Genomic DNA, 25,959 nt, shown 5'->3' with positions numbered 1-25,959 from the left:
TTCGTCGGCGGGGCCATGGTACCCCGTTGGCGATCTGTGCCTGGCGCCCCAAGTTATTGTCTCCAGCAAATGGGTCAGGCTGCTCCTTTAAAAATGAAAGTGGGAGGGTGAGAGAGGACGCACCAAATTTAGAATTGAGGCAGGGCTTCTTGATTTACAGAGTATCAAGGGTATGTTTGTAGGGATAGTTTCTAAACACACACACACACACACACACACACACACACACACACACACACACACACACGGGCTTTATACTCATGCCTTGCAGATCACTCAGCAGCAGAGTCAATGCTTACAGTCCCTAGAGCTAACAGCATGCTTTCAACTGGGTAGAATTTGGTGCCCAGTCTCTTAAAAAGGTGCGGCCCAGAAAACTGACTTTGCAAAACCCTCTCCAACTCAGAACGAATGAAATAGAAATGTATCAAGGAAGGATCCAGGCTCCTCGGTCTACAGAGAACAGGTGAGCAGGTGGGCGCACCTGGTCTCCCTGGTGGTCAGGAACACAGTCCCGGCACAGCTCGGCCTTGTAGCCTGTGTTTCCGTGGAGTTCAGGTCCTTAGACACGGTGACAGTTCCGTTAAAACATGGGCTGTCACTCTGGGGGGAGGAGATAAAAAGCAGCAGGCCTGGTCAACCCCTTTATCAAGGTCACTCTGCTGTTAGTGTCTCAGAGGGATTTCCAAGGCCAACATAATCCTTTTGTGTTTGCTTTACAATCACAGTGGCATTTCCTTGACTTCCCAGAAAATATGTGGTTTCCTCAGAGACCAGGTCCATCAAAGGGCATGTCCAATGGGACCTAATATGTGCACCATCTTTTCCTCACCAGCCTGCGTTCCCCACCCACGAAATCGCCTTTCGATAGATGGCTCACGGCGTCAGTGCCATATCACATTCATTTTTACTCATGAAGCAGAAGTCTGGAGAGTTGCCGTCTCGGGGTGCACCCCTTCCTCCTTTTCCACTTTGCCTTGGAAGGCGTGTCCTTCGTCCTCATTCTCACCGGAGGGCCGCAGAAGCTGCAACTATCAAGTTCATCCAAAGGATGAACGCAGGGAGCAAAAGGCGCATGTCAGCTACCTCCGCCTTCCTGAAAGCTCACAACCGGAGGAGTTCTGCTTATACCTCACGGGCCAGAACCACGCCACATTAACGTGAAAGAACCCTCCCAAAGCTCTATGCAGGGGAGACTGGCATATATAGTTGAATTTTTTTTTCCAACCCGGGCACATTGTGGTCCCAGTTGGGACGTTGTTAGAAAGAAGGAGAGAATGTGATATTGGATGACGTGGAAATTAAAACTATCCACTGCCCACACCTCGTTTTGCCGTGGGGATGAAGTGTGTGCAAATGGAACTTGGTGAACTGGTGGTCCATGGACACAGTGGGGCAATGTCTTGATGTCACACCTGGTTTTCCATCTAAGTTCACTGAGTAATTTTATTTAGGGAGAAATGAAAATATCTGACCTACTTCTCATCATTGATGCAGCATTTAAAGCTAGAAGGGCCATTTATGCACAGAGCCTTCTTGCAATGCTGCCGCTGATGGGAACACTTCATTGTAATTCGAATATAGCTGTTCTGCAAACTGTTCCAAACCAAGGGAGAAAGATGGTAGTTCCGTCTACACTCTAATTCTACGAGACAACAGTGCTATTGTCGGTGTGCTGCACCCTCAGCTGGCCGCAGCAGCGGAGTCGACACCACCTGGAACACAGGCACAGACACACACTTTCTGCATTATTCTGAGATCTTTATTAGTGAGTAACTCATTGGGGTGTCACAGCATGTTACAGAAAATTAGAGATAAGCATTACATGGGAATACCAAGTTTACATTCTATTCTGGGTAAGAGAATTTTGACAACAGAATGCACTTATTGAACATTGATGTCTCTAATCCAATCCTCACAAAATAAGACGGTGGGTAAGACACAGTCCAGGAAGCCAAGGAAAGTGACATGAAACTAATATATGGTACTATTCTAATTTTGCTGAGTAACTGCCGCTACGTGATCCAAATCTACAGTAACATGTGTAAGGAAATGGGTTTGCACTCCCAAAGCTAGACAGAAAAAAAAAAAAATTGTACTCTTTACATCTCCAACAGTTAAGCTTCCAGACAGTTTTGCAACTTGTGACCTGAACAAACCTCTTATCCATAAAACAACAGGAATAAAAGATTTGTACATGTTAGGTTAAAAAGTAACTTGGTTGCTAACAGGCAAAAAGAACAAAGAGGAAAAGGGAGGAAGGGAAGGAGAGAAGGAGGGAAGGAGGAAAAGGAAGAAAAAGAAAACACTTTTCATATCTATATATTTTATTTTTATTGGTAATCTTGGAGAATGTGATTCAGTTGAATTTACTCATGTGCTTTATTTTAAATAGAAAGTGGGAGAGATGTCCCAGAAAAAGCCAAAACTATGTGTATGTGTATTTATTTAAACAAAAGAAACAAAAGACCGTGGCAGATACTGTTTGCCAACTCAGAAACAGTGTTAAAAAATAAAGATAATTCTGAATGTAGCTAATAACTCTTGAAAATATAAAGCAAAGTGACTTTGCATCATAAGTGACTGAATTTGTGTTTAAAGTAACCATGATTAACAGCTTTTAACACAGAAATAGGAAATAGAGTATACAAATGTATCTCATGTCCTCAAATTTAAGCAATCTGATGACTATCAGCTTCTCCATTTAATAATGTGCATTAAATCACTTTAATTACATTTCACAAAATCTTCCATTTAAATGATTGTTCTAAGTTCAATGGAAAAACTTCTTTAAAATCCACAGTTCACATCATTTATATTTTGTAAAGCGGCCAAGACAGGCAGCATACATTACTGTTTCTGGACACAAGAAATACCTTTCTCCTCGTCTCATCCCCTCCAACGCACCCCCCCCCCCAGAAAAGGTTCCATCCCTCATGGGGCCAGCTAGAGCTGCCGCCCTTCAGGGCACCGCACACGCTTTCTCCCAAAGAGTCCGAGAATGTCTATCACTGCTGTCCATTCCCTCACACTAGCTCTATGATCTTGTTCTCTCATCTTGTCCTTGGAGAAAATGTGAGGTAGGCATAAAAAGCCCCCTTTTCAGAAAAACCTACAAAGGTCAGGGTTGCCTTATTTCCGCCCTTTGTGGTTAGAGTCAACCACTGCACTTGAAAGAGAAATACTGCTCTGAATAATAATATCAACTTTTCTTCCACCTCATGGGTTAGAGAAAAAATACCTCCTAGCACTTATGGACCATTACATGAGCAAGTGGCTGTAGAAGAACTTGCAGCAGTGGTGGCACTGTTTATTGCTTATAGCCACTAACTCTTCCTGTTGATGCCAAGACACCATGATGGGCTAACAAAGAGACTTGAATGAAAAAACTGATGTCTCAACTTTGAGTAAATATTTCAACATTACAATCTGCTGAACGCATGTCTTGCTTATCTTGGTTACATGATATGATATTTTTATAGAAAACCACTCAGTATCCTATCATCTTTGATACATTAAAATTATTTTTGATGCAGGTTGCCTGTTCTATTTTTATGCATTCCAGTATCCTACCTTTCTTCTCATTATTAAATATTACACCTCCAATCGAAGATGCAGGTATATGGAATAATAAAAGGAGATGAAAATTTATATTAATCAGTTAGACTCTTGGTAGCATCTTATGCAAAATTTGCTAACAAAAAAAAATTTTAAAATGAAGAAAAGAAAACACAGTTGAAATAATTGGATACTAGGTAGCCTTTGGATTATCTTTCATTAAGTTTAACCTACTCTTCCCATTCCCCATTGGCATCAAGCATAGTATAACATTCTCATAAAGCTCTGTTTGTAACTACGTGCCTCAAGGTGATTGGCTAGATAGTAAAATGACTGACTATAATTACAAATTGGAATTACATTTGGGATTCTACAGAGATTCTATTTAAAGTCAGGAAAGCTTTCTGATATGGTGCTTCCTTACACTCATCCATGGCAGAGGCGGTGGTCTCCTCTGGGCTTTCACAGCTGTTGACAATGGCAACGGCACTAAATGACCTTCTTCTGACTTTGGTGTCTGATGCACTGGATGCTCGGACTGAGGGGATTTTTTCCATGTTGTGGAGCTGCTGGTCTTTCCAGTCTAACTGTTTGGCACTGCAAAAGGGAGCATATACCTCAACACTCCCCTCAAACTGTAAGCAATTCACTTTGTAGTACTTTCTCTTAACTTCCAAGACGTCGTTAAACCTATGACCCCAGAGAATTTCCCGGGGAACATAGGAGCTTCTGGACTGGTGGGAAGTCCCCGTGGAATCACCAGTATAAATAAATGTCACCAAAATCTCAAAGTTATCTTTGGCCACTGCTTTCCGGTCAAGGCTATACAGGGGGCTCTCCTGGTCAATTTCATGAACAATAGTTACTGGTGTGACAAGAATAATCTGGTCATTGATCAGCTTTAGGTCTTTAAATGCCATTGTCATCCGCCCTTCGCTGTCTTCTGTGTAGCGAAGAAGTTGGGCTCTCACTGTGCCTTCTACCACGTGGTTTGGTCGGAAGTCACCAATACGCCACATGAGGCAAAGCTTCCCATCTCTCATGCCAATGAGGGCAAAATAGCTAAAGCGAATGGTTTGGGCTCTCTTCCGAGCAGTTGCCATTTTGGCCAAGGCAGCTCCAATGATGAAGGTATTGATGATGCAGCTTAAGATGGACTGAAGGATCACCATGAGCACGGCCACGGAGCATTCTTCAGTGACACAGCGGTAACCGTACCCTATGGTGGTTTGGGTCTCCAGGGAGAACAAGAAAGCCCCAGTGAAAGAATGCACGTTGTCAACACAAGGTGTGATGTCTGGGTCGTTTAGCAGATCTCCGTGATGAAAGGCTATTAGCCAAAATATAGAGCCAAATATCAACCAGGAGAGAATATAAGATAAAGAAAATATTACAAACATGTGGCGCCACTTGGTGTCTACAAGTGTGGTGAAAATGTCGACCATGTAGCTCCCCCATTCTCCAAAAATGTGCTTGAAGTACACATTGCAGCTGCCATCTTTGTGAAGGAGGCGTCTTCTGGCTCTCCTCTTCTCGGCGATCAGGTGCTCTGGGGGGTAACCTGCGTATTTGGGGTCCACATTCACAATTGGATAGTTGCTGCCGTAATAGCTCATTCTTTCCTATGCCCTGTAGGCATCCAGGTGAGTTTTGCAGTAGAAATAGTTCTAGGTGTGTTGCTTTTTGTTGGTTTGGGTTTCCAGTTAAAACCTGAGAAAAAGAAAATTAGACTCACTTTAGCTTTAATTTCCATCTCTATAGCAATTTGCCAAACACAACATGATTATATGCCATCCAAAATAGCTGAGATGTCATTTGAATGATAGAGACCCTTGGTATTTGATTAGTCACTTCAGTTTAGTTTTCAATTCAATCATTATGGGAACAACATATGCAATTAACAAAAATAACATTTTTATAAATGCATAAGGCTAGAGTAAACACTACAATTATCCCACTCCCTTTTCTGAACTGACATATATATATGTCAAAACCATCCCTCCGAATGCAGTCTTTGAAGAAAAAAAAAAATCAGGACAGAACATAGAGTTCTTATCGCTTTAAGCACTCATGGTCTAGTCTAGGCCAAAGGTTTTCCCCAGCTCATATATATATATATATATATATATATGGTCTTTTTTTTTTTTTTTGTAGATTCTTCTGGCATAAGGGCATTTAGAAAACAAAATAACCTGTAGAAAGGCAAACTATTACTCAGATATCTAGCAGTCTTATAAGCATTCTGTTTAAATCAGATGGCTATCCTTAGAAAAAAGAGGCAATTGAGAGTTTCTACTTTTATGTTATAATGTAACTTACGTACGAGTTGCCATAATACAGTCCCTCACCTTCAGCACCTGCTGCTTCCTTCTCTTCCACAGAGGTTTTCTTCCTGTGTACTTCCCAGGACAGAACAAAACTGATTGGGACACTATTTCAGATTCAACTCCTTTATCCTAGCTCTACTTTTAGTCTTGAAAGAAAGAAAAAAAAACAAACAAGAAAACAAAAAACTTTCTTGACCCCAGGGGAGTTAAAACCACTCCCAGTTAGTCTTTCAATAAGGTATAAAATTGCTTGTGCCTTTGTCTCATAACATCCATCCCCTCACTTTTTTTTCTTTTTTTTGGCACTGGACACTCTTCTCTTTCCCTATGAATAGGAGCCCGAAAATTTGCCAAAGTTGCTAATCGTATTTCCCTCTTAAAGGGAGCATGCTTCAAATGGACCCCTCCATCCAGCTCTTCATTGCATCTTGACGCTTTCATAGCCATCCCAAGGCAAAACCATCCCTCCGAATTCAGTCTTTGAAGAAAAAAAAAAATCAGGACAGAACATAGAGTTCTTATCGCTTTTAGCACTCATGGTCTAGTCTAGGCCAAAGGTTTTCCCCAGCTCAAGTCTGAAGGCAAGTTTTAAAAATTTAATATTAAATGATCTTTAGTGACTTCTGTGCCAAATTAAGAAGTCGCTGCAGCCCCGTTTTAATGTTTGAGTAATAATTTGAGCCTATGTTTTCCACACAGGCTGCCTGTGCTGGGTGTGGGGTTGCATATAAAGAAGGGGACAATGTAGAAGATCCTGCCACTGTGCTCCACAGAAATGCGCAGAGTCGTTACTATTCCTCACACTGACACCTTCCCTGTGGCCCCCTGCCTCCCCACCCCTCCACCTTTGAAACTAAGCAACAGAGTTGATCATAAAGTACTAATCCAGGCCTTCTAGCTGCAACAGGGAGGAAAGAGTTAATTTCCCTCCCGTCAAAAGGAATCATTTTTCCTCCTCTCCAGGATCAGACCCACTTTACAATAAACACTTTGTTTGGTGGACCACTATGAGGATGAACACTCGGCCAAAAAATTCCGACAAAGCATGTAGGAGTTTTTCTCCGTCCATCTGCTGGCCGCCGGCCACCTCACCCATTCTCCGCCAGCTCTGCTTTGAGTAGTTCTTCTCTCCTGGGTTAGCCCTTCCACCACGTTTTTGGGAAGACAATTGTATGATTTCAGGATGTGACCCAGGGCTGAGAAAATGCTTAGTGGAATGTCGAATGGAAGATACTTCTACAAAGTTTTGTCCACAACATACATTGTACCTTATAGACTCCAGGCTGGTTTCTCATTAAAGGGATTCTTACTCTCCACTCTCTCACCTGCTCATTCGAGGCATGAGAACTAGACTCGTTATAGTCAAAGACCCCTATGAGTTCAAAATCAAAAGCGGATTTGGAGATAGGATTGTTTTCTTATTAAATGCTTCCAACCCAGTTCCTTAAAGGGACCAGCACAGATCGTGGGAGTCTGAGAATAAGGCACATAAATCAAGAGCTACTGTGTGACTCTGATTTCAGCTGCTGCCAAAAGAAAAATCACTTTTATTTGTCATGGTATTTGGTTGGCATCATTTCAATTCCAGTAGTGCCAACATCTTTTATAAATAAGCCATTTTTAAAACACCTTTTTTAATGTGTTAATTGGGAAATGCATTTTCAACTAAGACAAGCAACAATTGAGCACATTGGAGTATGTGGAAAACATTATTTCTGAATCGTGTAACGATTTCAAGGACACCAGTTACAGCTATGAAAAGTCTGACCCAAACCCACCATGTCCTTGGGTGTGGTTCATTATTAAGCTTGTTCATTTTAACTTTGCAGAGAAAGCTTGGAGATTTTGGTTAGGTGAATACACTTGATTCATTTACTCTTAGATTCTCCAACCATGTAAAGGATGCAGCTTCTAAAAGGCAATTGTTTTTAAGATAAATGATAGATGGTAACCAAACTAATTTTCTTGAGATTCAACTATTTCTCAGTCTACAGTGAAGTTTATGGAGGCCCTTTTGCCAAAATGGCTAACAAAATAAACATTTATTAATCTTATTCCATATATTGTGTTAATCAGAGCATTTTTTCCCTGTTATTTGCCATGCAATAACAGAGGATAAGACTGTCCAGTATATATTTAACATTTCTGTTTGTCAGAGTTAAAAACTGGCTTTAAAAGTTCCTGGCCCTGGCCAGTTGGCTCAGTGGTAGAGCATCGGCCTGGCATGCAGGAGTTCCAAGTTTGATTCCCGGCCAGGGCACACAGGAGAAGCACCCATCTGCTTCTCTACCACCCTCCTCCTTCCTCTCTATCTCTCTCTTCCCCTCCCGCAGCCAAGGTTCTATTGGAGCAAAGTTGGCCCGGGTGCTGAGGATGGCTCTGTGACCTCTGCCTCAGGCACTAGAGTGGCTCTGGATGCAACAGAGCAATGCCCTAGATGGGCAGAGCATCTCCCCCTGGTGGGCATGCCAGGTGGATCCTGGTCGGGCGCATGCAGGAGTCTGTCTGACTGCCTCCCCGTTTCCAGCTTCGGAAAAATGAAAAAAAAAAAAAAAGTTACTTAATGCTGTCAATCATCTTTTCACCATCAATTCCGTCATGCACAAGAGTTTGCAATGTTTCCACTTCTGTATTTGTCTTTGCGTGTTGTGCTCTTTGTTCTCTAGAAACAGACAGTAGCAGTTTCATTAGTTGCATTTCTTTTTTTAAAAAACTAAGAATGGAATGTGATCACTGTAATTACAATATGTGGAGTTTGAAGTTCAAATTAAATGCTGAATCAGGTAAGGGCCCCCTTCACCAGGTTCAAACTCTTTCTCTGGGTGAGTATGACAAAGGTAGAAACAGGACCACAATTTCTTGGCCATGACATGAAGTTCCTGCCCGGGTGTGGGCAGAAGAAGAAACAATGCCCAGTGAGGATGGTGGGTTCTTCCTGGGAAGTCTCAGATGCTCATTATAATTTTCAAAGGCACTTAGGGCCACAGTACAGCCAGGTGACCCAAGTCACTTTCTCCCACAGAGACACCTGAGACAGAGGGACTTAGAGGGCATGGCCAACCCCAACCTGACAGCAACTTTTTTTCAGAACTTCTTCTTTGTATGACATTTGGACATTAAAAATAAAAATAAAAAATGTTCCTTAATCTACTTTGACCAGTGAGATAAGCTCTTCATCCTCAGTTTCCAAGATCTTTGTATGAATTCAAGGGGAAACCTTTACTGATTTAGCATATTTCAAATGAGCTATACACATGACATGGGATATTTCAGCAAAACTAATAACATTTTGCATATCTGTCTATTCTCCATAAGCAGAAATGCCTCAGTCGGATTCACTGGTTTTGACCCAATGTTTCTACTGTTTTTTTATAGCTTCTCAAATTCAGCAACTTTTTAAGCAGACTACTCCTGCAGATAGCTCTTCAAGCGTACATTTTTCATTACACATTGAGGGTACGACACAATGGTGAAGACTTTATAAGCCTGGGTCTCTGTGATGATAAAAATTTTATCTTGTCATGGTAACCACAAATAATAGTCTAAAGTATCTTTAGTAAAATTCATGTTCTGAATGTCCGTGGCCTTTCAAATGAATCAGTACTGTTTTTATACTGTAAATGAGTTACATAAAGTCATCAGTAATAATCAAGTTACTTTCCTGACAACTCTTACACAAGATCAATTCTAGCGGAAACTTGAGAGCTGATAGGGTTGAGAATAGAAAAGATAGCCTGAATTCCAAGTACAAGTTATTATCTTTGAGGACAGGCTTGGGTGGAGCTTTGTGAGGTGTCAGGTGTGGGTGTGTTGGGAGGGGGTCACAGGGTCAGCAGAGAAGGTGTGGTCAGATGGCACGTGGGAGTGGGCACTGGTTGCTAACAAGGTAAGAAAGTGGGCTTTAATGACTTAAAACCTAAACAAGTTAGGTTATTTTGCTCAAAACTCGTCCTACAACTTATTACCTTGGAATGATGCCTGAGCCTTATGTTGCCTGGAATCCTCCTAAGACACTCAGACACACTTAGGTGGGGCCCATCCTACAGCCATGGAACACCTGCTTCACCAGGTACCTACAGTCCAGACTTCTCCAAACACCTCTGTCTCCCGACTGCAAACAGTTTCTCCTTTGCTGACAGATGCACGGGCATTCTCATATGTTTTTCTCCGCGGCTGTCCTGTCCAGAGCAGGGCTGTCCTTCTTCATTCTCCTCTTCCCAGCCCTACCCTCCAACACTGGGCCAACTACTCAGTGGCTATGGAGTTTACCTCTTTCCTGATATAACCTTATAATTTCTCCTTCCCAATAAATTTCAGAAAGTTTTGCTCCAGTTTATGATAGGAAAGGAGTGATACAGAATTCGTGGTGAGCAAACAGCTAACCTGAAAGCTGGTGTGGGAAGGAGAATCAGACGAGTGGCTAGTCACTTTATACCGAGATCCAGCTCTTCCAGAAGTGATATCTACGTCCCAATCACAAATCCTGCTTTCACCCTAAAATGATGCTATGGTTTATAAACAAGAAGCAATTTGGAGACTGGGATGATGTTTCTTCACTTTCTGGATGTCAAGATAGTACCAAAGTTATATGAATTATAATACAAGATTCTTCACATTTAAGAATCACACATTTTACCTTAATAAGAAACAGTCTGAAATAAAATGATTTATTTGTTGCTATTCATTTTGGTTTTGTACAGAACCCATGAGTTAGGAGGCAAATGCCAGTTCCAGGTTGGTCCCCAATGTCCTGAATGGCTTGTAGAAGTCACTTGTCTCTGAACCTCAGTGTCCTAATCCATGCTATGAGGGAAATACCTACATCCCTGAGTTACTGGGAGGTTGAATGAGATAATTAATGGGGAGCCATCTTTTGCTGTGCTGAGCTCATAGCAGTTATTCAACAGTTATTGCTCAGATGTGAGTCCCATGAGGACTCAGTTTCCCTCTCTGTAAAATATCAGCCGTATCTGTTTTAACCCTCTCAAGTAGTTCTTCACTTGTACAGCAAGGCAGAAATATGTGGTTCATAGTAGATATTTTTAAGCTCAAGATGGCACCACTGTTTCTTACCAGTAAGCCCCCTGGGCTACTTGTCTGTCGTCCCATTCCCCTGCCCCAACCCCCAGGGATCGGCTCACGTTCCTTTCCTTTTCACAACTGTTAGCAAATAAAAAATCCACTATTTCTTGTTTTCAACACATACACACACACTTTCCATTTAGTTTAAGAATTTTATTGCTATTCACTCTGAGCAACTGACCTAAGGGAATAAGATGGACAAGGTTGGCAGATTTGACAAGAGAAATTCACTCAGTAGTTACTATGGATGAAATAAGGGGTTCTATGTAAAGTAACCTTGCATCGTGATTTGATCATAAATTTCTAACTGGGCAGGTCATAGTGGGGAGTCATGCCCCAGGCCTAAAACGTTTGGATAAAAGGTCTATCTTTGCCTTCAACCAGCCCTGTCTCTGGCTCTTGTGCATCTAGGTTAGCTCACCTTTGAAATGCCAGAAGTGATAGCCCTGGAAGGAGGTATGAACCCTCAAGAAAGCATATAATCTTTTTAACTGTTAACTACCCTGTAATCCAACTCCTGCCTTGCTTTCTCCCACCCCAGGTGAAATTCCCTGCTCAATTCTAAGTGCATTAAAGAAGCTGCAAAACAGTTATTCTCTGGAGTATTTGCAATCCGGCTCCAAGGTGTGTGTCATCACTTTGGCTTAAATAAACTCTAACAGAAATGTTTGGGTGCTTCTTCTGTCAACATCATCATGCTTATTCTTTGTCCTAAATGGTATGTACGCGCTGTACTGAGGTGGCTGTGAAGGTTGCTCCTGCTCTTATCTTGAAAAGCAGCCTGCCCCTCCCTGTCTTGGCCACATGCCAGCCCCAGCTGCTTAGAATTTACCTGGCGCTGAATCTGGGCTGGAGCAAAAGGGAGCCAGTGTGAGGTCTCAGTGTCCCTGTAAGAGGTCGCAGCTCAATTTCCTCTTGTTGTGTAGGGAAAGCACTCCCCACACCGCCCAATAGGCCTCTAAACTTGCCCAATGGAAAACATTATGGATTGTATATAGTCTCCCGTTTCTACTCATGTTTTAAAACTGGGATCCCGTCGTGTGCCAGCTCCACCCATTTTAAGAAATTAGTAAACAGAGTCCCCACCTGGATGAAGTTTGTATTCAAGAGTTAGTCATCAGTACACATGAAAACAATAAAGGGAGATCATGCAGACCGTGGGGAGTGCCACAGAGAAAGTGAGATGAAGTGGCGATGAGGAAAGTGGCCAGGACAGGGACAGAGGGTGCCTTTAACCAAGGGCGGCCGGGGAATGTTTGGTCCGGAACCGATAGTCGGGCTGAGTCTTCACTTTTGCTGGCTCTAAACTTCAGTAAACGCTCTCAGCTCAGGCCTTGTTCTCTGTCCTGTTTGTTTGTTTGTTTGTTTGAGGCACGGTTACCACCTGGCTGGTAAGGCACTCACTATTTATAGGCGTGATTTGGCTGCAACATTTTTCCTTGGTTCTCAGTTCCCTTTAAGGCCTGGTTCTCACAAGAACTTATCATTACAGGAACTCATCTGCATGTTATCACCGAGTCCAGCCTCTCCTGGTCAGGTGAAAACCTGGCTTTACCTGGTTTATACAACAGCCTTCTTACTCCCTTCTTGCTGCGTTCATCCAGACTGGGCACTCTAACCTGAAATGTAAATATCCTTTCCGTGCAGGCCACGCCCCTCTGGTCCCACAGCTGCCTGGTTCAAGGGCAGGGATATGGAAGGCAAAGCATTGGATTAAAGTTATGGTTCTACCACATTTTAGATGTATGCTATCAGTATCTTAGAAATATCTTTAAGCTTCTTTGTATGTTTTTAAGACATAGGGACAATAGTTGACATCTCAAAAGGTTTTTGTAAGGTATAAATGGATGATTTAAGAGAGCACAAAGGCTAGCACCTGGAAAGCTCTCGTTATGCATAGTCTTTCTTTAACTCTTAATCCGAATACATATTTCTCCTCTGTTTCTAGTTAGTCTGGGAGAGGTAGATCTCTGAGCTACAATCTGTAAATGGATAGGACTTAATTAAATAAGAAGGAAGAGAAAAAGAGTTTCCCATGCAGAAGAAAGAAATGGGCAAAGGCCCTGTGATTCACAGATATACAGGGCACACTTTCCAAACAATTGAAATTGGGGCAGAGGGTAGATGTCAGGGGGAACTGAACCTGGGAGGAGGGACGGAGGCAGGATGTAAAGCCAGTAGCCACGGCCACCATCATAGCCACCTGGCCCATGCAGGTTCGCATTCGATTCGGACAGACGGTAATGAAACAACAGAGCCACGAACTGGTGGACCATTATCTTTAATCCTAGCTTGCACCCGGTGAGCAAGTAAAAACACACACTGGGCTCCAAAACCCACTCATTCAGCGCTCACAAAGCTACTGACTTATCCGAGTTTCCTAGAATCAAAGGTTTCTAGCTCACTAGCCTCATTCTCCTTTGTTCCCCATCTCCTTCTCTCTATTCAAACTCTGTACTAACTGGCTTCTCTTTCAGCACACTACCAACATGGCTGCCTCTCCTCTCCTCCACGTGGCCTTACTTTGCTCTTCAACCTGTTCTCTGCTCTAATGCTAATCTCAGGAACCGAGAGAGAGCAAGCTCCTGGTCTGCCCCACTTTATAGTGTAGAAATCAAAACCTTTAATCCAATATACAAACAAGGAAGTCTCTGATACAAAGTCAGTTATCTGAAGCATAATGGGATTCCTCATGAGAGTGCACCACCCCACATCATGCAATAGTCAAGGGTATGGGGAAAAGATTAGTCTTAAAACTAAGCCTAAGGCCCAGCCTGCTTACAACCTGTCCCCCACACCCAATACAAACTATAAGTAAGCAAACATATATATCATATTTACAAATTTATTTGACCAACACAGGACATATGTGACCTTAGTAGATAGAGCTATAGGTTTGGGTCTTTCTTCCAAGAACAGTGAAAGCCGTCAAAGTATCCTAAGGGCACAGCAGGATCAAGTTTACATTTTTAAAATGTCACTCTGATTGTCCTGTGGAAAGTTGGTTGGGGAAACTTAACAGCAGACATGGTGCAGATAAGCTAGGAAGGTATTGCAATGACAAGGTAAGAGATGCTGTGGCTGGAATTAGGATGCTGACAGTGCGGGTGGCAGAAAGCCACCTGTCACTACAGTGTATCTTCCCCCTGAACCTGGAGCAAGGTCACGTGACCTTAGAGTGGCCAATCAGAACTTCAGCAACAAGACTTTGAACCTTGAGGAAGTGACACAGGGTGCTGGATCCTACTAGTTCAGGCAACTACAAAGGACTCAGGAGGCCAGTGATACACCTATGTCTCCGGAAAAGGATACCATCACAGCTCCTCGAGACATGGTCCCGAGGTAAGATTTTACCTTGCCTCTGATTGCGGATCAGATCAGGCTCTTTCTCTTTATACTCTCTTTAAGGAGATAAGCTACCTGATACATTTTCTTCTTCTTGTATAAAGAAGGACTAGGTTTTGTTGCTTGAAACGAAAAAAAATTCAGTTTAATTTACATTTTAAAACACCTGCTATATGCAGGAATATGGTCTAATCACTCTCCTTTATTTCTGTCATGTAAACGAGCAGGAATTCCAGATGGTTCAACTTCAAAGGGGATCAGCCATCTAATCACATTTCATCACAGTCAAATCACCCTGTCTTTAATAGGCCAGGTCTTCAAAGAACCATGACAGCTTCCTAAGAGATCTCTTTCTGCCCCTGTTGTATTTGAGTTTGTTCTTTTAAAAAATAAAATCAAAATATGTCAGTCCTCTGCTTAAAACCCTCCAGTGTCTTTCCATTGCAATTAGAGTGAACTGCACAGCCTTATTTTATATAGATTGTCTACATCTGATCTCTGCTCATCTCTGGAAATGATCTCCCACTGTTCATCTCACTATTCACTCCCTAGCATCACTGTATCTGTCTTTTCCATTAACAGAGAAAGCAGAAGACTATAGCCTGAGAGCCAAATCTGGTTTACTGGTTGTATAAATAAGGTTTTATTGGAACATATATGCAGAGCACTGTTTATATATTGTCAATGGCTACTTCAGTAGCCGTAACAGAGACTGTGTGGTTCACAAAGCCAAACATATTTACTATCTGAATCTTGACAGAAAATGTTTGCTAAATTCCACTCTAAGGCTCAAGGATATTCCTGCCCCAGGGCCTTTGCACTTCCTTTTTTGTCTGCAGAACTTCTTATCAACACTGAAGTTTTATCTTCAACATCACCTTTTCAAAGAAGCCTTGATGATAAAGATGTAAACTAAAACCCTTCACACCATAGTTTTGTGTCTCATTAACATGATTCATTCATTTTAAATACACTGCTACTGACTGATCTACTTGTTCTCTGACTGGATCACCCCATGGACGAGATTGTAAGCTCCTTGAGGAAAGGTTCTCTTGTCCTATTGCCACTGTATGCCCAGCAGCTATGGAACTATGTGGCATTAATCTTACTTTGAAGGACTGAATGAAGAAAGCATCCTACAATACAAATTGAGCAACATTCTCAAGGAGACTTTAGTCCTAGTAGGAGAATCAGCACTGGTAGAACTGCAAAACTCTCAGGGCAAACAGTTCTCCAAATGCCAGTTCTCAATGCCTCCCTTGACCTCGCTTCTCCCCTGGCCAAGCTGCCAGTTCAAAGTTAAAAACAAGAAACAAACAAAGATAATGGTGCTGCAGAATTCCTTAGAAATCTGAAGCTGAAAAAAAAAAGTGCTTAGCCATAAAAAGTATGTAATCAGATTTGTTACAGCAGTGACTGAATTATTAAAAATGTGGTTCCTCTTACACTAACACCAGTCATTATACTGTCCTTTTAAAGATTCATTCTAATATAATCTACATAGGTTTAATTTGAACTATTTCTGGAGGTACATTGGCTCTTTGTGTGACCACAGTCTATGAATTGGGTACAGCCTCTGGTCCAGAGATTTCTGTCATCACAATTTACCATAAATAAATGATCATGGGTGAGCAGAAAGCCATGACGAACATGTAGGACTATTTGTAGTAGCAACTGTTGGTTGTGGCCTCGTCATCAATAAATGCAGGATTGTTTTATAGGTAATGGTACAATCAGATCATTTCTCGTTACCTTTATTGTAGCCATTAAAAGTGACAGAGTAAAAGAATGACAAAGAAAATAAAAATATTGCTTAGTGGAAGAAATAGAACAGGACCGTAAAACAGCATGTACAATATTCTTTTTTTTCTTGTAAGTTTTAATAGATTTTAGTGTAGAAAAAAGATAGGATGACATACAACAAAATGTTAATTGTGGCCTTCACTGTTTGGCATGATTTTTTTCCTCCTCCCTTTTCTTCTCTTTGCTTGTTTATATTTTTTGTAATTTTACAATACTTTTGCAATTAAGGAAAACCAGGTATTGTCAGCTGGGGCTGTTGAAGGGGACCGATTCACAGACGGCACACTGGGAAAGCAAACCAATAGCAATCCCAAAGCATTTATTAGAGCATTTAAAAGGCAGCTATAAATAGCTCAGAGAGGCAGACAGTCTTACAGACGTTCAAAGTCAGACACTGATGCTGTAATTTTTTCTGGAACAATTCACAGAAACAAATATAGTGACATTTAATTCACCTAAGTAAAACCAGATCTCTTTTAAAACAAGGAAGGGGTGTTCGAGGGAGTTGGGTTGAATTTGGCCACTGGAGACCAATTGGGGAGATCATGGCAGCAGCTGGGGACGGATCAGGGGCTCAAGGAGCAGAGGCATTATTAAACAGGCATCACACACAGCTCCCTCCCTCGGCGCCCCTCTCCTTCCTGCCCCATTCCAAAATGTAGTACAGGGCTGATACCTTCAGTTCTTGGCTTGCTATAGAAAAGCCTGTCTTAGTAATCTCTCTTTTATCTTAATATTTACAATAACTTTGGGAAGAAAATGTTTGCTATTTTGCAAACTTAGACCTTTAAGGTCTATGTTAATAGACTTTACTACTATTATTATTGATTGCTTTTAGAGAGACAGAGAGAGGAAGGGAGAGAGAGAGAGAGAAGCATTCATTTGTTGTTTCACTTAGTTTTGTGCTCACTGGTTGCCTTCATAAGTGGCCTCACTGGGGATCGAACCTACAACCTTGGCATTTCAGGACAACTCTCTAACCAACTGAGCTAGCCAGCCAGGGCCTAAAAAATTTTTGAGACCCAGGGAAATGGTCCTTTGAAATGGATACATCTGAGGAGGGCAATTAGATATTCATGATATAGATTTGCCTAAATAGCTGGCCCTAGTCTTTTCTTAATAATTCATATTTAAGAACTTCAAACTTCACTTGGATATCTCTACAAGCAGTATAGTATGAGAGAGTTTTTCTTTTTTTTTCTTCTCTATATTAATTAAATTTATTGGGATGACACTGGTTTGCAAAACCATACAGGTTCAAAGTGTACAGCTCAATAAAACACCATCTGCACACAACATCATGCACCTTTGCTTCAACAGTCTCTTTCCAGCCAGGTTTCCCACAGCCCTCTCCGCCCCACACACACCTCCACTTAGCCCCGCCCCCTTTCCCTTTGGCTGTCACCGCATTGTTGTCTGTGTCCATGTGTTATATATGTATGTTTTTCAGCTAATCCCTTCACATTCTTTCATCCAGTCCCCTCACCCCACCCCGACAACTGTCAATGTTTTGCAAAGTGTAGTCTACCAACAACCTGCTTCCAAAATACTAGGGGGGCATGTTACGCCTGCAGCTGCTTAGATTTCACCCCAAACATTCTGATTGATCCCCTCACCCCTTCCAATTGAGTCCTGCACATCCTCCAGATGGACATCTACTAACTTAAGAGTTTCAAGAATTGAGAGGTTAGGTCTGGCAGATAAGAGACCAAGTTCAGCTGTTTGCTTGATTACTAGTAAGACTAACTGCACGTCTGCATAAGTTTTCAACGTCTTTGAACATCCAATTGCCCTTCTAAAAAAATGCAGACCATAGGATTGCATGGGAGGATTAAGTGACACTGTGATCCCAAACTTCTTTGCATAATAACTTGTGTTTAATACATGTGTAGTTGCAATGCTTGTAGCTATGAGGACAGTTCATTTAAATATAGATCCAAGTGAGGGGGGAGGAAAGAAAGAGAACCTGCCAGTTTTTTTTACCAGGAATTATTGCTTCCCAATTTCCCAGATTTGGTTGAAAGTTCCCTTCTAGCACCTATTGCTGTGACATTACCTTCAGAGGGATGTGACAGAGTCGCCCAGAAAAACCACATGTATCATTAAGAAGAGAAATCATTTGTACTAGTCACCCATGTCACTTTCTAAATGCCGGGTTACCTATGACTCACCTTTTATTAATATTATTTTTAACTATTAATTTTTTTCTTTCTTTAAAGCTTTATTGAGATATAATTGACAAATAAAATTTTAAGACATGATGATTTGATATACGTATACACTGTGAAAGAGTCCACCATCAAATTGGCTGTAATTTTCCATGATTGAATTATTCACTTGGAGTCCCACCAAAGGCTTAGGGTCTTTCCAAGTCCCAGCCCAGTCTTGCCTGTGCTGTGGGGACACTGCTGAGAACCACTGCTCACTGAATCTGTCACCTTCAGAGGCTTCTACAATCATCTTCGTATTATAATTGGTGAAACTGAGGCACCAAATGGTCAAGCATGTATCTCAAGGCCATCCAGCAAACAAGTGGCAGAGCTGAGATTTAACCCAGACCGTTGGTGCAGGGCCAGCTTTCTCGGCCCCAGGCTGGTTGATCCTGTCCTTGGGGCCCCCGTGCTGGGCGCCCACCACGGTCAGCCCTTTGATTCCACTCACCATTATGGACATGTTGGGGAACATCCTTCCAGCCTTTCTTCTGTCTCTCCACAGGCACATGTAATAAAAACGAGCACCACACTGTTGTGATTTTTAATAGCTTAATGGCCCATAATTGACTAAACTGGACATATTGAAAATGTACAATTTGGTAAGTTTTGACATTTGTTTTTATTAAATTTATTTTGTTAACATGGATTTAAGTGTCCCACTCAATATAACTCCATCCCTACCCCTTGTCCTTAAACTACCCTCTTTGCCCCCCTCCCCCTAACTCCCTCCCTTCTTCCCTCTGGGATTTGCTGTCCTGTTATCTGTATCTCTGTGTTATATGTATATAATCTCACTAATCCCTTCACCTTCTCTGATCCCATTTCCTTATCCCCTTTCCCTCTGACAGCTGTCCCTCTGCTCCTGGTGACCCTGCCTCTGCCTCTATTCCATTCCTCAGTTCACTTTGTTCATTAGATTCCACATATAAGTGAGATCACATGATATTTGTCTTTCTCTGTCTGGCTTACTTCACTTAGCACAATAATCTCCAAGTCCATCCATGCCTCGCAAAAGTAAGATTTCCTTCTTTTTCACGGCCACATAGTATTCCATCATGTATATGTACACTGCTTTTTAATCCACTCATCCACGATGAACACTTGTGCTGTTTCCAGATCTTGGCTATTATAAACAATACTGCAATAAACGGGGGGGGGGTGCATTTCTTCTTTTGAATCAGTGATTTAGTATTCTTAGAATATATTCCTAAAAGTGCAATAGCTGGGTTAAAAGCAGTTCCATTTTTAATTTTTTGAGAAAACCCCATACAGTTCTCCACAGTGACTGCACCAATCTGCATTCCCACCAGCAGTGCAGGAGGGTTCCCTTTTCTCCACATCCTCGCCAGCACTTATTCTGTGTTGTTTTGTTGATGAGCGCCATTCTAACAGGTATGAGGTGGTATTTCATTGTGGTTTTAATTTGCATTACTCTGATGATTAGTGACATTGAACATTTTTTCATATACCTATTGGCCATCTGTATGTCCTTTTTGGAGAAGTGTCTATTCAATTCTTTTGTCCATTTTTTAATTGGATTATTTACCTTCCTGGTGTTGAGTTTTAGAAGTTCTTTATAAATTTTGGTTATTAACCCCTTATCAGACGTATTGGTAAATATTTTCTCCAATGGTGTCTTTTGCCGTGCAGAAGTTTTTTAGTTTGATATAGTCCCATTTGTTTATTTTGTCCTTTATTTCACTTGCCTGTGGAGATAAATCATCAAAAATATTGCTACGAGAGATATCAGAGAGTTTACTGCCTATGTTTTCTTCCAAAATGTTTATGATTTTGTGACTTACATTTAAGTCTTTTATCCATTTTGAGTTTATTTTTGTGAATGGTGTAAGTTGTTGGTCCATTTTCATTTTTTTGCATGTACCTGTCTCATTTTCCCAACACCATTTATTAAAGAGACTGTCTTTACTCCACTGTATGTTCTTACCTTCATTGTCAAATATCAATTGACCATGAAGGTGTGGGTTTATTTCTGGGTTCTCTGCTCTGTTCCACTGATCTGTATTCCTGTTTTTATGCCAGTACCAAGCTGTTTTGATTACTATGACCTTGTAGTATAACTTGATATCAGGAAGTATGATTATGTCTGACCTTTAATAGCTCCCTTATAGTTTGGTTTGGTTTAATCTAACTGTCCATTCTGAAACAACTGAAATTTATGGAAAGCATATGTGTCATGGCTGTTGACATTCTCCAAGTTTGATATTTATGGTGTTCCAACAAAAAACCAAGTCCTAGCTTGCTGTTTTCCCATTTTGTCAGAACTAGCTGAAAATCGTCCTCTTTGGCTATTTATAGTCTATTTGCTAGTCTGCTCAATCTGCTGGGTATCACTAAACTCACAAATGTGATTTGCTGGTAGACCAGAAACCCCCTGGATAGCGTCTATAAAGCCTTTGACCTTCAAACGATTGAGTTTCTGTTTTAAGCGGTCAAAATGAAACAGCTTTGGGGACAGCTTTTCTGCAGAGGAAAATGAAGCAACTGTTATTGCCTGTTATCTCACTTCCCATGTTCCCTTGTGGATTCAGAGAAATTGAGAAAGCCTTGAACTCTGGGACAAAAGATCTCCCTAGGAAGACCCAGACAGCTGGCGCATGGAGACAATACCTGACACGGTGTGAGGCCTATCACATGGATTAGCTTTCCATTAGCCTGCACCTTTTCCAGGGCACTTGACACAAAAGCACTGCCATTTACTACAGATACTGGAAGATGTGGTAGCCAAGGGATGTCAGTGCTTTGGAAGGATTCTTGAATGCCCACGCATTTCATTCTCTATGCTTTCTGCACCACAGTGCTCTACAAGAAGAATGAGTCATTCTATCTCAGGTGCAGGGTGTGATTCCATTGTCTGTGAATGCCTACACAAACAGAGGTGGCCTGAGTTAGTGATACATCTCTTAAAAAGAGAGGTAACACTGTTCCCAGCATTTCTTTGGTTGGACTATTTATTGTGATGGATACCGGGGAGTTCAGTATAGGGTAGATAGCATTTATCCTTAAACCTGGTAGTGAGATGTTTAAACCATCATTGTAAGACACTCTATTATTTAGCTCAATATGCCAGTGCCTGTGAAAGATAGTGGAAACAGCCTTTGTGTATTCTTCAGTCCAGTCAACATTTAAATATACCTGAGGCATTGTGAGGACTGGTTATAACGGAGGATAGTGAGGACTATGGCTACCCTTGAGGCACTCAATCTTGCCAAGGATACTACAGACCTTCTATCGAGGCAGCCCATACATGCTCTATGGCAGAATAGCATCAAAGAAGCAGGGTATTGTAAAAGGATGGTGCTTAAGTTCAACATTTTTCCTGACATCTAAGTTGCTGTAGGGTTTGGAACAAATCACTCCAGATGCGCCTCTACGTTATGTTGATTGTCTTGAGCTAAAGGCAACTTTAGCCAAGGGTTTAAGAGAAACTTTTTTCCCTCCCTTAACTATGCAGAAGTTGAATGGGGAGCCTTGCCCATAATAAGGGATGATCAGAGATAACCTCTTCTGACCTACTGATAGGATAAGACAAACTTCTTATCATCCTGCCAGGACCCTCTGAGGTCCCCAACGCACCACCTCTCTTGAGCTCAGAATGTCTTATATACCCCTAATCCCTCTCTGTCTCTGAATCTCTTCTACATGTGAGATCTCTGACCCTCTCATGCATGTAGGGTTCCCATCTATATGCATGTATTAAACTTGGTTATTTTCTTTTGCTAATCTGTCTCATGTCTGTTTGATTATTAGTCCTTGAGGGTCAAGCATGGTTTGTTCTTCCTCACAGTATGAAGGCGCTTCTCCAGCATTTTGCTTTTGTGGTAAAGTCTTGATTTTCCAGGCCATGAAGGGAGATGGTGTTATAGAAGAACCATGAAAGGAAAGCAGCAAGAAACTGACTGTCATTTGGCTTGGAATAAATAATTTGCTTTGGGGAAAAAATTGCCCCATTTCTGTGCTTTGCAGGCTATGGACATGATTTTCTGTTCCCTGCATTCAAGCTGCCAGACAGGCAGGATGTAATCAAGAGGAACACTGGGCAGTTGAACAAAAGGCAGTTCAAAAGTTTTTATTTTTAATCCCTTGGGCTAATTCATCCAGCAGATAATCTTGCCTATGAAAATTTGAGTGGTACCTGGCTTGAACAAATAGATTTCCCACATTCAAATTAAGATACACTCCTAGCCAAGAATGTAGCCATATGGAGAAAGATTTCTAATATATTTTGAAAATTCAACATTTTTTAGCTACTGACTTTATTAAAAATTATTCATAACCATTAGAAGGGCAGCCAGCATGGCCTCCTTTTATTTGATACTGATTAGAGAAGGGGATGGGGAAAAAAACTGTTTTGCCTGGTAAGAAAATGACCTTTTGTTTTAACTTAGTCAAAATGCCACTTTGCACCCATGTAGGGTAGAGAACATTTGTGAAAATTTTATTTAACGGATAAGCATTGGCAATACTGCAGGAGTTTAAAATCCTGAGTGAAAGAATCTGCTATGCACTAACACAGCTTATTTTCATTTATCAAGTTTAGGACAAGAGGAAGAATTATTGGCTATTTCACTGAGAAATATAAAGATTATTGGCATTTGAGTTCCCATATTTCATGCAACTTGCTCATAGAAGGATAGATGAAATGCCCTCATTAAAAAAAGAAAAAAGATTAGAAACTACTCAAGTCAGATTTTCAACAATTTGTGAATATCCCATGTAAGCTTTTATATCCACAAACATGTAAGAGAGGAGACATAATAGTTATTCACATTCAGCCAAATGGCCCCCAAATCTTGCAAAAAACAAAATATAAGATGCCACTCCTTTCTCCCCAGAACCACCAACCTGGAGTCCGCACTTTGTTCTCGGACTCGGGGTTGCCTAGGCATGGAAACACAGTATATATATTTAACTATCATATGTTAACAGTATATATGTCTGCACCAGCAAGGAGCACTGGTCCTCACTTCCTCTTCCCAGCAGAGTCGTTCATTACCTGCATCCTTGTCATTCATCTCCAAGAACGCTCTCTGTGTGGAAGCAGCACACTGGGATTGGTGACCTTGCCTGGCTGTGGGCGTATTTCCCCAGTCCCTTTACCCAAGGAGATTTTACTGTCAGTTCAACAGAACACACTAATTAGAATCTCAACTATCTCAACAGTGATGGCCAGGAATTTGAGAAGTGTCACCAAGGCACTCAGTGTGGTGCATGCAGCCTTGAAGGGCCAGCTTTTAAGGCAATATATGACACTGATCAAGATTTCTCTACTTGCTCCCAACTCCCATGTTTAGTGACATCTGTCCCTCCATCTAGCTGGGCCTCTTTCTTTCAGAGCCTCAGTGCTGTGCCTCTTGCCTTTCATCCTAACAACAATCCTGAAGAGTAGGTTTTATTATATCATTTAGGTATTGTGCATTCGCAAATTAAGTCTTAAAGAAATGAGGTTCTCACTATACATCACAGAGTTGGAAACTGGAAGAGCTGGGTAGCATCCTGCATCTCTCTGACTAGATTAGAAATGGTCCATAAAGGTTAATGTCATGTTCTCAGAAGTGCATGTCTTCTGTCTATAAAGTTCCGACCACATTCCCAGACTAAGATTATATGCTATTCCTGTGACTCCAAATACCAGGGTTGCAGGGAGATATTTTGGACTCTGTAGTTGTTTTCAAGCTTTATTGAGACAGGTCTATTTACTCTATCAATAAGATGAACTCTTGAAGTGCATCTCAGTATACACAAGCCTGAGGGACTGTCAACCAGCAAAAGCCCACCTGAGTGAACTATAAAGAATCTACAAAAGTGTCAGCAAGGAAAGAGGCCAAAGGAGGCTTTCCAGAGGAGCTAATTGGGTGACGCCTCCTCATGGAGAAGGAATGTTTCCAACTGTGAGATTATACAACCAGTTGGTGGGCAGGAGGGAAGGCTTGTTGCTTTTGCACACCCTTTGGAATTAAGCCAAAGTGTCTAAACACAAAGGGAAAAACAATGGAGTATGGATGATGTCACAGAGCATCCTGAGGAAAGCCGCAAGGATAAAGCTTCCTACTGCTTGGATCCAAAGTACACACTTCTTTTGGCTTTGATTCCTCCTGGAGCCAGAAACTTGACTCTTCTGGAGGGATTAGTCTTAATCATAAAGGTTCAGGGCTGAAGAGGAAGGCGCATGTGTGTGTGTGTGCGCACGCGCATGTGTAATCTGGTTTCTGATATGGACATAGAAAATCAGCATTCCCACCTCTGCCCCACACATGTTGTAAGGTTGTTTATGAAATTGTTGTAACTAGGCAAAGGCCATTTTCACTGAGGTAGACAGAAAATTGGCTCGCTCTCCTTAAGGACAGTCTCCAACTGTGATCAGAAATCTGCCTTCTCATACAAAAATAATGGTTATTCTGGTCCCTCCTCTGGCTGGGAAGAGGGAGCCAGTGTTATTCTAAGAGGGCTAGCCAATTCTTAGAAATAGCAGAGGGCCCAGCCTGGACATGATTTGCTCTATAGAGCCTTGCCTCCTCCATCTGGCCTCTATACCCCAGGAGGCAATATTCTTCAGCCTTCAACCTCCCTGGGTCAGGCACCAAGCAACTAGAAACCACCCCTAAAGCCCAAAAGCCTGTCAAAATTATTCAAAGTAGCCAATTACAAATGATGTGCCTTGCCTTGCCCTCCTTTTTCCATGCAAACCCCAACTCAGACCATGTCCTAGACCTTCAGCTCACTCCTGCCGCCTGCCTCCTGACCACCCTGGTGGCTTTCCCATGTGGTCTTCTGTGGCAGGCTGTGTCTCCTATCTCAAAGACCTGTGAGTATAATAGCCTTTGTCTCTTCCTGAGCCTTGATGCCATCTCTTCCGTGGCCACACCTGACTGCCTCTCTCATAAGAGAACACACAACAACTGAAGGCTGGGATGGAAAAAAAAATCCAAAACAAAACACATTTCTGTCTTTGCTTTAAAAGAAACTGCACATGGGTAAAGAATGCATTATCATCAAAGTCTAGAATGTCTTTAAGTAAGAACAGTACCTTCTACTTCGGAGAGGGATCTCGTAACCCTGCAGATGGCGGGCAGCCAGCAGAGTGTTTCAGCCTCAGCCCTGTCCCAAGGCTAGTCTAGCTGCAGGTACTGGAATACACCGCTCATGTGTGTGTTTTCACAGAGTGAGGAATACCTCACTCTGCAGCACATGAGCCCAGGGAATGGACAAAGTCAACCACTGGCCTGGAGCACTGATTTAGCAAGAACACAGTGATGCTTTTCTAAGTATCAAATTTGATATATGTGGCTTAATAGGCAACAGAATAGCCAGATTCCTAAGGTCAAAGGCCAAGAATTTAGGATTGACCTAGAGTGTGGCATTTGCTATAGTTGGAGGCAGGTCCAGCTATGACTGAGGATGGACAGAGAAGTTCAGTGAAGCTGCTGGAGGGCCGTACAGGGGACAAGAGTGATATAGGGCTTTACTTACTTAGTCCACCAACCACCCAGTGAGAAGCCATGTGACACGAAGAAGGGGACGCACCGAGCTGGGAGCGGAACGAAGGGGAGTGCAGGCAGCAGTGGATATTCAGGCAGGCAAATTTAGGTTTGATGACCAGGGTCATAAGAGGG

The 25,959-nt window shown here is 41.9% G+C and overlaps 1 protein-coding gene across 4 annotated transcripts in view; it reads right to left on the bottom strand.

Moving 5' to 3' along the window:
* Positions 1 to 1,740: 1,740 nt before the first annotated feature.
* KCNJ16 (potassium inwardly rectifying channel subfamily J member 16) overlaps positions 1,741 to 25,959 on the bottom strand; it is a 48,489-nt gene continuing 24,270 nt past the window's right edge. For 2 of the 4 annotated variants that reach the window (XM_066235955.1, XM_066235956.1), the window contains one exon: positions 1,741 to 5,268. In XM_066235955.1, the coding sequence (XP_066092052.1) occupies positions 3,915 to 5,174 (1,260 nt within the window). In that variant the 5' untranslated portion in view covers positions 5,175 to 5,268 and the 3' untranslated portion in view covers positions 1,741 to 3,914. Of the gene's footprint in view, positions 5,269 to 5,906; positions 5,958 to 18,776; positions 18,975 to 25,959 lie in introns of those variants that run through there. The other 2 variants (XM_066235958.1, XM_066235959.1) reach the window with 2 other exon arrangements.

This window comes from Saccopteryx bilineata, chromosome 6 (genome assembly GCF_036850765.1).
Source record: "Saccopteryx bilineata isolate mSacBil1 chromosome 6, mSacBil1_pri_phased_curated, whole genome shotgun sequence".
Classification (NCBI taxonomy): Eukaryota; Metazoa; Chordata; class Mammalia; order Chiroptera; family Emballonuridae; genus Saccopteryx; species Saccopteryx bilineata.
This window is presented reverse-complemented; position numbering and strand designations above follow the sequence as displayed.